This window comes from Arachis ipaensis, chromosome B2 (genome assembly GCF_059453495.1).
Source record: "Arachis ipaensis isolate K30076 ecotype BB chromosome B2, ASM5945349v1, whole genome shotgun sequence".
Classification (NCBI taxonomy): domain Eukaryota; kingdom Viridiplantae; phylum Streptophyta; class Magnoliopsida; order Fabales; family Fabaceae; genus Arachis; species Arachis ipaensis.
Genome location: NC_142437.1, coordinates 9,780,782 through 9,793,135, shown reverse-complemented (window position 1 = coordinate 9,793,135; position 12,354 = coordinate 9,780,782). Strand labels below are relative to the sequence as shown.

At 36.0% G+C, this 12,354-nt stretch overlaps 3 protein-coding genes across 3 annotated transcripts; all 3 read left to right on the top strand.

Annotated features, from left to right (window-relative positions):
- The first annotated feature begins 2,551 nt into the window (after positions 1 to 2,551).
- LOC107624818 (uncharacterized) lies at positions 2,552 to 5,546 on the top strand. The gene is made up of 4 exons (XM_016327283.3): positions 2,552 to 4,455; positions 4,687 to 4,782; positions 4,855 to 4,991; positions 5,179 to 5,546. Exons 1-4 carry the CDS (start codon positions 3,286 to 3,288, stop codon positions 5,312 to 5,314), a joined length of 1,539 nt encoding a protein of 512 aa, XP_016182769.1. The 5' UTR covers positions 2,552 to 3,285; the 3' UTR covers positions 5,315 to 5,546.
- A 669-nt stretch (positions 5,547 to 6,215) lies between these two features.
- LOC107624817 (vacuolar-sorting receptor 1-like) lies at positions 6,216 to 9,711 on the top strand. Its single transcript, XM_016327281.3, has 12 exons — positions 6,216 to 6,757; positions 6,846 to 7,544; positions 7,618 to 7,706; positions 7,789 to 7,858; positions 7,942 to 8,025; positions 8,129 to 8,205; positions 8,290 to 8,371; positions 8,479 to 8,561; positions 8,643 to 8,709; positions 8,838 to 8,966; positions 9,066 to 9,175; positions 9,260 to 9,711. Exons 1-12 carry the CDS (start codon positions 6,451 to 6,453, stop codon positions 9,353 to 9,355), a joined length of 1,893 nt encoding a protein of 630 aa, XP_016182767.1. The 5' UTR covers positions 6,216 to 6,450; the 3' UTR covers positions 9,356 to 9,711.
- Positions 9,712 to 10,620: 909 nt separating this feature from the next.
- On the top strand, positions 10,621 to 12,098 carry LOC107626783 (uncharacterized). Its single transcript, XM_088504760.1, has 3 exons — positions 10,621 to 11,048; positions 11,239 to 11,766; positions 11,895 to 12,098. The coding sequence occupies exons 1-3, from the start codon at positions 10,671 to 10,673 to the stop codon at positions 12,078 to 12,080; spliced, it is 1,092 nt and encodes a 363-aa protein (XP_088360886.1). The 5' UTR covers positions 10,621 to 10,670; the 3' UTR covers positions 12,081 to 12,098.
- The last annotated feature ends 256 nt before the right edge of the window (positions 12,099 to 12,354 follow it).

Below are 12,354 nucleotides of genomic sequence, written 5' to 3'. Positions count from 1 at the left end.
TTCGTTGACGTTCATGTGTGTCCGTGTGCAACATTCAAAACTGGTACACTAGACTTTCCAACATTTTGATGAGACTTCTTTGTTCAATAGATTTATTAGATTCACACTGACCAAAAGAAAAGGCCGATTGAACGACTTTGAATTTTTGTCTTAGTTTATTGTTTTTTAACAACCTTTTTATTTTTTATACACAGCTATCATAATCTTTGTCCACTCTCAACAACCAACGATAGATGCAAGTAAATTCATAGTTATTGCTTGCTAGCTGCAGATCTATTTACATTTCAGCAAAAAAGATATTCAAGGGTTAGTAAAATTTATTTAAGAGTTTCTTGGATAGGCTTATATATATAAATTCATGAATAGAAGTCTTTTTTTTTTTTTGGTCAGAGGAATAGAAATATTTTAAGTGGGTCAATTGTTCTCATAATTTGTTGAATTCTTGTGTTCTCTAAAACGCGATTACATTATGTTTTTATTTCCTTCCTTATGGCCTATGTGAAAAACAAATTGAGTTGGTGTATAACATAATGGTGTAACGGAGTTGATTAATACATATTTTTGTTTTATCATAAGAATTAAATGAATTTAACCCAATCTCAAAAACTAGTCTAAGGAGTGAAATACGTCTCATGTTTATAAACATTCCTTCCCTCTCATGAATAATTATCTAGAGCTTGAATATCTATAGGTGAATACTTCAGTAACATTAAATTGAATAAATGTTGATATTAAACTAAAGTTGAATGAGTCTAAACTTTAAAACTAATTCAAAAAATAAGAGATATTTCACATTTATAAACATTATAAAAATTTATTATTCTTAAAATAATATATATAATCAACAATGGTAGCAATCAACCACATAATTCATATCCATTTATATATAAAAACTAGTTTTCTGCTCGTAATAATATTACAGAAATATAAATATTTTGAAATTATTATATCGATTTTTTTTATATTATATATTATGACAAAAAATTTATAAAATCAAATTACTTTTATAAAAAGGTTGTAGGGGATAAAAGTCTCAATCGACTAAGAAGACCAGAATCTTCGAAGATAAAAGAAATCAAATATTATTATTTTTATGTAAAAGAGTTTAATTTTTTTACTAATAATTAATTTTGACGTTCATTATTTAAAAGTTAAAAGAATTTAATATGTATACTTTTATATTTAACTAGGTGTTAAGTCTGTTGTACAAATAAAAATAATTAATTTTCATACTTGTTATAGTTATATATATAATTTGATATTAGTATAAAAAAACTTATATTAGTAGTCATAAAATTAACTCAATTTTTTTTGAAATAATTAAATCTTAATTCTAATTATTAATCACAATATTAGTATTCTCTTTAAATTATGTATGCAATAAATATTTGAAAGAAGAGAGGTGAAAAGATAAGTAATAAAAATTTAAAATTAATAAAAAATTAAAAAGTGTGTATAAAATAATAATAAATTTTTTTTTGAAATAATATGACTGAATATTTTTAATTATATTTAATTATAAATTTAATATATTTTTTTATAATTTTATGAATTTATTTGAATTATATTATTTTATTAATTTTATTTTTTATAAAATAGAAAGGTAGAGAGAGGTAGAGAATGAGAGGGAAAGATAAAGAAGAAAAATAAGAGGAGATTGTCAATTTTGGAAGAAAATATTTTATTTTAATTGTAATAAAAAATATCCCATGATACATTTTGGTTTACCAAATTAATAATATGAACTATAAACGATAAGTTATATATAGAGTGGGAATGATAGAGGGAAATAGAGAAGTGGAGAGAGGTTGATAAGAAGATGGAAGAAGGAAATTTATTAATTTTGAAAGAAAATATTTCATGTCATGACACATTTTGATTGTTAAATTAGTAATATAATATAGTTATATTTTAATTTTAATATTTTAATTTTAATTTTGATTTTAATTCAATTTTAATTACAATTAAATAATGTTATGTTTCACAGTTTGATTGTCAAATTTGTAATTAATTATTGATAATGATATATAAGAGAGATAGAATGGGTGAAAAAATGAGAAACTGAGAAAGGAAGAGAGAAGAGGAGAGAACTCTTTAATTTTAAAAGAAAAAAATTTATTTTAATTAAAATGAAAGAGTGACATGTAGTATATTTTTATTATAAAATTAGTAATAAAGATAATAATAGATTAAATGTTTTAAACTATTCCTTTTATTTTAAATTATTTGTTAGTTTATTGATTTGGTACATTTAAAATTCAATATATCTGAATATAATTAAAAATTATAAAGTTAAATTAATTAAATTATAAGAAATACTTTAATAATTAATAATATAACGAAGCTGACTTTTAGAGCAAGTTGGTTGATTCCAATCCATAAATCAAAGCCATTTCAGTTTTTGAATTTTTTTATTAACAATTTTATTGATCAGAAACACAAGGCTAACTTGAAACATACAGAAAAGTGATTCAAGTAATTCAGAATCATAATTCATACATATGAAGATCAGCGAATTAAGTAAACAATGGATGAAACAAGTGAAGTCTCTACTAGAAACAATTGACAATGTAATCTCACTAGTCACTATTGAAAATCAAAAGAAATAAATGAACTCACCTTGAAAGTGCTCTCAAGGCCTTTTTCCTCCTGCTGTATAGCAACCAAAAAAGTTGAAAATATTTATTTTGGGTCATGGAAAAGTTTACATTATTGTTTTTGCTCTTGTAGTAAAAGCTATGTAGTAAAGCCCAAAAAAGTTGAATATGATTATATGTATTTTGGGCTATCCATATGCAATAGAGTTCAGGCTTAGCCCCAAATAGCAAGCATCATCCATAAACCGTATCTTTTTCAGACCAAAAACAAAGATTATAGGGAAATGATCATTAGCTTGCCATGTCCAAAAAGGAAAGATGATCATGAAGACATGAACTACGCATACAGCACAGTTTTTTCATTCTGCCTCTTGTTATTAGCGACTGAGTGTAGAAGAGTAGTAAGGTTCTAGATCTCTGGTTTTACCTACAAACATTTCTCTATGTTGCACCTCAACTATTTATTATCTTTGCAGCTTCTCTGCCCTCACTTGTTACTCGTGAGTGATTTGTGACTTGTCCTTCATTAATTAAACATCATCAACAAATTGAATTAAACTAAATCAGTAACGCTTCCTACCCACTTGCTTGTACTAACCTCAGTTACGCCGTCGTGGTGGTGGTGGCCGTGGAGGAGGCATAATTGAATCCATCAATTGAATCCCATCAAAGAGTATAGAGCTGATTGATGATGGGTTTTCAGTTTGTGAGTCGCACCCACCATAACCGTTGCTATGGAAATCTGATTCCGATTCTGATTCTGATTATTCTGATCGCACAGCAATCGAATGTGAATGGCTCCATCCACGAGTACTCGAAGGAGCCCTTCACCCACCGCTCCAATGCTTTCTTCTTCCACGGCGGCAGCGAGGCCCTCTTCGCCTCCTCCTCCGCCTCCCAATCCTTCATAAAGTTCGAGAGCGTGGTCTTCACGCGCCCCAAATTCTCCGCCGCGAAGCACGGCGACATGCAGCAGAACACGGGCCTGGTGGAGGCCATCGTCCTGGAAGTGAAGGATCGCCTCCGCATCGGCGGGTCCCACCTCAAATCGGAGCTTATCTGCTGCACCAAGGAGCTTTCCGATAGCCACCTCTGCAACCTCGGCGAGGTCATCATCGAGAAGAATCCCGACAACCCGGAGTTTCCGAGGCGCATCAAGACCTTCTTCCAGGGCACCGAGGAGCATACCGCCATGGAGACACAAACCGTTACCGTCAACGCCACGGGAATGTACTACCTCTACTTCATGTTCTGCGATCCGGAGCTGCAAGGCACCATCATCTCCGGCAGAACCGTGTGGCGGAACCCTAACGGTTATTTACCGGGCAAAATGATCCCTCTGATGCGATTCTACGGGTTAATGTCGCTGGCGTATCTTGTGATGGGGATGGTTTGGTTCGCGAGATTCGTGCAGCTGTGGAAGGATATCATCCATTTGCATTATCATATCACGGCGGTGATTGCTTTGGGGATGTGCGAGATGGCGGTTTGGTACTTCGAGTATGCCAATTTGAATGCCACCGGGAGCAGGCCCATGGGGATTACGGTGTGGGCCGTAAGCTTGAGCACGGTGAAGAAGACGGTGTCGCGGCTTCTGCTGCTGGTTGTGTCCATGGGATATGGTGTGGTGAGGCCCACCATTGGAGGCAGTGGGATGAGCTCCAAGTCCAGGATGATGCTTCTTGCTGTACTCTACTTTGTGGCCTCCGAGGCTCTCCTCCTTGTCGAGCATTTGGGCAACATTAACGACTTTTCCGGCAATGCTAAGCTTCTTCTTGTGCTCCCTGTTGTTTGCCTCGATTCCTGCTTCATTCTCTGGATCTTCTCTTCTTTGTCCAGCACCCTCGAGAAGCTGCAGGTAATTGATTGGTTATGGTTATAGGTAACTAACTTTTAGTTAATGTTAGTATTTAGGTTTATAATTTAGGATTTAGGATTAAAATTTTATGATTGAGGGTTTAAACAATAATTTTAAAACATTTGGTTGAAGTTGGCCTGTATTGTTAATTGGTAGTAATCCATTATTGATTATTCTATTTTAAGATTTGGTTTGGTTTGGTGTGGTTTGGATTGGATTGAATGGTTGTAGATGAGGAGAAACTTGGCTAAGCTGGACCTCTACAGAAAATTCACAAATACGCTTGCCGTCTCTGTCTTGCTCTCTATTGCATGGATTGGCTTTGAGGTACTCTATAGTGTTTACTCTTTTTACTCTATTATATAGTTTCTGCTTTCATACTGATTGAACTTGAATCAGCTATACTACAATGCAACTGATCCTCTGAGCGAGCTGTGGCAAATAGCTTGGGTCATTCCAGCTTTCTGGTCTTTGCTTTCTTATGCTCTATTGCTCGTTATATGCATCCTTTGGGCTCCTTCTCGTAACCCCACTAGGTATCTTCTCATCATGCCCTTTCCTTGACATTGTAGAATAGTGATGACTCATACTAGTGCTATATGACCTTTTAGAATTTGGTTAAATGAGAATCTTGATGTTGCATAATTGCTTGACTTGCCTTGTTAACCGATGAGGTTCAGTTCCCTGGATCATTAATATAATAATGTCATTTGTACTTTGTAGATATGCATACATGGAAGGAGATGACTTTGACGAGGAGGGTATCTCTCTGACAAGCGGAGTAGCAAAGATGAGTGGGGACGTGAAAGGTTCTATTGTCACAGATCGAGAAGATATTGAGGAAGATAAGCGAGAATGATGTTTTTAACTTGTATAGTGATGGAAGTGTTGCTTACCAGAGACAGAGAGGGAGAGTTGTATCATATAGAAAGACTCAGAGACAGAGACGTGCATAGATAAACGTGGTTTTGTACGTAGAAGAATATTTCATTTGGTAACATGAGCAACAGTTAGGCAGCACCGTTAAATCAAACATACCATTTGCTACTGACTACTGAATGAAATTAAGATCATCTTTAGTTTTAGTTTCAGATGGCATTGTTGTCCTTCCTTACATGTCTTATTTATTAGTGATATTGTCAATAATGCTACTTACTAGAATGCGTATTCTTTCCTAATATATTTTTTTTGAGATTGTGTTTTCTCAAACATTAACATTGGAACCTAAGGCTTTCCATTTCTGTGCAATCAAATCAATGTCACAAATAGTTTAATGTTCATGACTCTGATTTTCTCTTATCCATAAGCAAAAATGCAAACCCTATCTTCTAAAAAAAAGTGTACTAGTATTATTGATTCTTAATAGAATTAGTCCAAACATTTTTTATTCACGATAAAAGTAATCCAAAGTGTAATTGTATATGTTGATTACGAATTACGAAATATACTATTGCTCTTCTATTTATCCATTAGCATTAGCATTATGGTTAACATGTCTTCTACTGAAGTGAAAGACTAAGGAAGATAGTTAATTATAAAATTGAGAAACCAATGAAAATAAATAGTTTAAAGCTTCTATGGAAGGTGTGGCCGTGAGAAGAATAGGAGACGTATTTTGCTGTATTTTAAAACTTCTACGTTTATGATGCTGTTGCCTGATTTTATCAATCTGTACATTTTATTTTTAAAATTTAGGGAGTAATATGTATAAAACAAAAGATTGAAGGGTGTTAAATGCAAGTACCCGTATTTTTGGTAGTAGCGTTGAATTGAATGTAACAAACACGGCACAAGCAAGTAAGAATGCATGCAGAGTCACATTCACATAACAGATTTGAGTATTACACTCCACGTCCACCCCCCATTGTCCATTTCTTTCGATCCCCTAAGCATCAGCATCACTAACCACAAATAACAACCTTGTTCCATTCCATTTCCATTTTCCTTAACCGATTGGAGTATTACTGAACCCAAAAATATCACTTGTAATTAACAATGAGAATAAAGGTAACTGTTGTGTGGTGTGTTTGGATTCTGGCTCTGCTATGGCAGCATCACGTGGTGGCAAGGTTCGTGGTGGAGAAGAACAATCTGAAGATCACGTCTCCCAGATCACTCAGAGGTATCTACGAATGCGCAATTGGAAACTTCGGTGTACCGAAGTACGGAGGAGCCATGATCGGTGCTGTGGTTTATCCAAAGGCCAATCAGAACGGATGCAACCGATTCGAAGGCGCCGACGCCTCTCTCTTCGCTTCTAGGCCTGGTGGATTCCCGACCTTCCTTCTTGTTGATCGTGGAGGTATTCATTATTCAATATTTATTTTGTTGAAATTAGTATATTGCATTATTGCGAATGAGAAATAAGATTTAGATAATGCTTGTGGCAGAGTGCTACTTCACGTTAAAGGCATGGAACGCACAGAAGGGCGGAGCAGCGGCGATTCTGGTGGCGGATGACAGGATAGAGCCGTTGATAACGATGGACACGCCGGAGGAAGGGACCGGAGCAAACGATGACGACTACATCGAGAAGATTAACATCCCGTCGGCGCTGGTGAGCAAGGGGCTCGGGGACAGCATCAAGGCGGCTCTGGCGAGCGGCGATATGGTGAACGTGAATCTTGATTGGAGGGAGGCTCTTCCGCATCCAGACGACAGAGTTGAGTATGAGTTTTGGACAAACAGCAACGACGAGTGCGGAGTGAAATGTGACGCTCAACTCAGCTTCGTTTCAAGCTTCAAAGGTGCAGCGCAGTTACTTGAGCAGAAAGGCTTCACTCAATTCACACCTCACTTCATCACTTGGTACTGCCCTCAGGCATTCATCCTCAGCAAACAGTGTAAGGCTCAGTGCATCAACAACGGCAGGTACTGCGCCCCTGACCCTGACCAGGACTTTTCCCGAGGCTACGACGGCCGAGATGTCGTCATTCAAAACCTCCGCCAGGCTTGTTTCTTTAAAGTAGCTAATGAGAGCAAGAAGCCTTGGCAATGGTGGGACTATGTCACCGACTTCGCCATTCGCTGCCCTATGCGAGAGAATAGGTACACTCAGGAATGCTCGGATCAAGTGATTGCATCTCTTGGTAAGTGTATGATACTCTCTCTCTCTTGTTTTTTCCATTGCCTTTCATCCTGCCTCATTTCATAACTAAACAGGTGTTGATGTGAAGAAGATAAGAGATTGTGTTGGAGATCCTAATCTGGATGCTGAGAATCCAGTTCTTAAGAAGGAACAGGATGCACAGGTTGGTGCCTCAAATAGTATGTAGACATGTATATAGACCATAGCTTTGTTAATTTGATTTGGTGATGCAAATTTCACATCAGATTGGGAAAGGCACTCGCGGTGATGTTACTATTCTGCCTACTCTCATCATAAACAACAGACAGTATAGAGGTATATATGATGGATATTGTTAATGCATATTCAAAATTTTCTCTATGTATGAGTATCATCTTTGGTTCTTAACTTTGTTTTAGGCAAGTTGTCAAGAGAAGCAGTACTCAAGGCCATCTGTTCTGCTTTCAAAGAAACCACTGAGCCATCAATTTGCTTAACTCCAGGTCCTTTTTCCTTTGCTATCTTCTTTTATTCATAAACTTGCTTATCAAATCAAACCTCCTCCTCTTGGACAATAAGCACCTTTGGTTTAATCTTTTTTTGCAGACATGGAAACAAACGAGTGCCTCGTAAACAATGGCGGTTGTTGGCAGGACAAATCTGCTAACATTACTGCATGCAGGGTAATCACTCTAGCTTTAAATACATATATGGGGGATTTTCTCTTCTTGTTTTAATCAGCATCTTTTTTCCCCCACCAAGTATAGGACACTTTCAGAGGAAGAGTGTGTGAGTGCCCTGTTGTGCAAAATGTGAAATTTGTTGGTGACGGATATACTCATTGTGAAGGTAATTTTTACTAGTCCTTAGAGTTACTTTCGTCCCATACTATAGTCTAATCAAGAAAGAATCGTAAGTAGTTTAAGTAACCTTCTTGTTTGCGAATTTCTTAACAGCAACGGCACGCTTGAGGTGTGCAGTGAACAATGGAGGTTGTTGGAAGGGAGCCCAAGAAGGGAGGGTTTACTCTGCTTGCATTGTAAGTACTAAGTATGATAGTTAATTATATTATTTCATTGCTTAGTTAATTATATTCTAAATATCATAATTGATTATGCAGGATGACCACACAAAAGGTTGCAAGTGCCCTCCTGGATTCAGGGGTGATGGAGTCCACTCCTGTGAAGGTATGCTTGCTGCTATCCTAACATACATTTTGCTCAGCTATTCTCCCGAGTTCTTCAATTTGAATGTGTTATGAATAATAGTTAATAGTGCTTCAAATCCTGATATAAGATTTTCCATTTCGGTGCAGATATCGATGAGTGCAAGGAGAAATTAGCCTGCCAGTGCCCAGAGTGCAATTGCAAGAACACCTGGGGAAGTTATGAATGCAAATGCAATAGCGGTTTGTACTACATGCGAGACAATGATATGTGTATAGGTGAGACCTTTTTAAGTTTCTCTAACTCTAATCTCCTTTCACAGTTGTGGAGATTTTTTGAGATTGTATAATCCTTTCACTTTGTTTAATTAACTGCAGGCAAATATACGGCTTCAGTGAACAGTGGAGGCTTTATCATTTGGGTTATTTTTCTGGTCATAGCTATTGTTGGTTTAGTGGGATATGCATTTTACAAGTACAGAATCCAGGTATGAATATGATGATCCTTTGATGAAAATTCCAACGTCATCAGACTCAGTTCTATGTACTAAAATAAAAACAATTTTGTGCAGAGATATATGGATTCTGAGATAAGAGCAATTATGGCCCAATACATGCCATTGGATAATCAACCCGATGCCTCTGTTCAACTTCAACAAGGTGTGTAGAAAGGTCAAAGATCAAAGATTGATCAATGGAAAAGACTAATCTGATCTTGAATGAAATATATATGGGAGGGGCCATGGAGCATCAAGAGCTGTGTGTGTGTTAGTTTTTAAAAGGGAGACAAACTATTTAACCTGCCTGAGTTAGTTTTAGTCAGTTATTAGTTAGTTATGGTGATTCTATTCCCTCAAAGACACAACTAAAATACATGCCGTTTGTCCTTCTGAGGAAGTCACGTTCCTTTTTCTCCTCTTTAGGCTCTTTTTGAGTTAGTTGCACCATTCAACTGCAATGCACGTTAGATTTTGCTATGGAATGAGGCGTTTTTATGTTCATAAATAAATTTCTTTTACATGCTTTTGTTGTTATTATTTTTATTGATATCGGCTTTTAAATTTCCTGAATAATACACTTGGTTTGTCAGCACTCAGAGATGAACAAAAGAAGTAAAGGCAGAACCTGGAGATATGTATGTAATTAAGCAAAATGTTTTTGAAGAAATGGAACTTAAGAAAACGTCTCTGCATAAAGTTATACACCCGCCGTATTTATCTTATTGTTTAGGGTGATATATATAAGGTGGAGTGTACCGTGATTAGTGGTTATCATTATGATAGTTACCATAACTATATAATAACTTTGATAATATTTAAAAAACAATACTAGAGAATCATCAGAATTTATTATTTTTGGTCGGGTTAAAGTATATTGTTAGATTATTAAGCTAAAGAAATTAGATTTATGGCTAAAAATGATAGCTAAAACCAATAATAAATTCTAATAATCTTTTAATATTTTCCTATTTAAAAGTATTACAAAATTAAGATCATATTTTTTACTTTTATTTTTTAAATTAAAAAATATTTTAAAATATTAAAAAATATATTTATTTAATTTTAGCAATATTTTTAATAATTATCAACATTGTATAACCATTATGATAGGAAGCACAGCATGCACTAATATATAATCAAAACTTGTATGCATACTGCCTTTCAGTTAGAATCTCCATGCACATTGAGTAATATCAACACAATATATCATCTCAGTTGGAATCTATAAATAACGACCTCTACTATTTGATTATTTGAGGGTTCCCTTTATTTGAATACATGATGTGAAAAGACCAAAAAAATGTATAATAATACAAGATGTGGCCTACACATCATGCGTGGCTAAATCAAATAACGACGCCTTCCTCACTAATACTCACTTTCTTTAATTTGGTTTGGTTGAGAGAGAGAGAGAGTAAGAGAGATGCAAGAAGAGTAAGGAAAGGAATTGAAGCCAACGTAACAAGAAGAAACTAGCATTAGCATGTCAACGTCAACCATGCAAGAATATGCATCATCATCTTCATCTTCTTCTTCACCTTCACATTCACGTTCGTGTTATACGTCATCTTCTTTGGCAGTAGCAAGAACCTTCAGAAGATTCGAGAGGAGGATGGGTGGTAACAGAGGCATTAATATTTTGCAGCCATCATCGAGAAGACGCCAAGGATCAGCGTTGAACATTCATGCTACAACTCCATTGTTGGGGGACCCACAAACTCCCTCTCCCTTTTGCAGCTACGCTTCCACCATCACCACCACTACCGCCACCCGCAACACCGCTCCACTCATCGGGCCCCGCCACTTCAAACACTCTCCTCACTCTCTCTACGCCACTGAATTCTCCTCCCCAAGAAAACAGGTTTGTTCTTTTCTTCCTTCAAGAAACCAATTCCTTATTATTATTATTATTATTATTATTATTATTATTATTATTATCCTCTATTGGTTCTTTTTAGTTATGAGTTCGTTCTTGAATCCAAAGATGAAAGATTGCAGGAATATAATTAACTGAATTATTAACACGAATTGAATCCAATGAGTTTATGTAGTTGGCTTCGGTATGTGATGAGAGTGAGAGGAGCTGCTACAATAATGAATGCTCCAATATGAATAATTACTTCTCTGACATTGACGAATGGTTGGAACACGCCAATAAGTTCTGCAAGGCCAATAGTGAGTTGTACACAGTAGGAGATTGTACAAAAGAAGATATAGAAGAAGAAGAAGATGATGATGATATGATGAGAATCTCAGTAATATGCAAGGACTTTCTGTCTGCTCCCGAGAATGAACTTCACAACATAGCATTGCCATCCATCAGAGAAGAGAGTCCCGTCAACCAGACCCACCTCTCCTCCTGCATATACCACCCACCACCCTTTAAATCTGACGAGCGCGCAAGGCTCTTGACTCGCCGTGAATATGGCCTCACCAACAAACATCAGCTCGAAAAACGTGCGCGCAACAAGGCCAAGCATGCTCAGATTATGCAAACCTTGAGGCGCAAGGAAGAGGCAATCAATAACTGGGAATTACAGCAAACTAGGAAGGCCATGGACCACATGGATAAGATTCAGGTACCTTTACCCATGTCATATGTTTAGGGTTAGTAAGGTTAAAGGAACATAGCAAATAAGCAAAAGCCTTTGTTTATAATGATTTCTTCTGGAGTCTTATTTTGATTAATCATATATTGTAATTGCAGAACAAGCTGGAGAAAAAACAATTGGTGGCTTCCGCAAAAACACAAAAGAAAATATGCTCGGTGAGGGAAAAGGCAGAGAAGCAGAAGTTGAATCTGAGACGGTCGACAATGAAGAAGTTTCAACAGCTTCAATTATCAGAGAATCAGAAAAGAACCCAAACAGAGAGGTCATGGGGGCTTTGCTAGATTCAGAATATTACATCTTCCAACCTTTATAAATGCAACTCTGTTGCTCAGTTCACTGTAAATCGTTCAACTTAGTTCATTATATGATCTTAAACACAATTCAGTGCAGTCTCCATCTTCTTTCATATGATCTTAAAACACAATTCAGTGCAGTTATGTGAGCCTTGTCTGTAACACATTGGTTTTACGATTTTATTTTTTTTGTCACAAAATGTGCTCAATTGCGGAATGCTTTGATGTAAAATTACAGTCTAATTTAAGATGATGCAAGCAT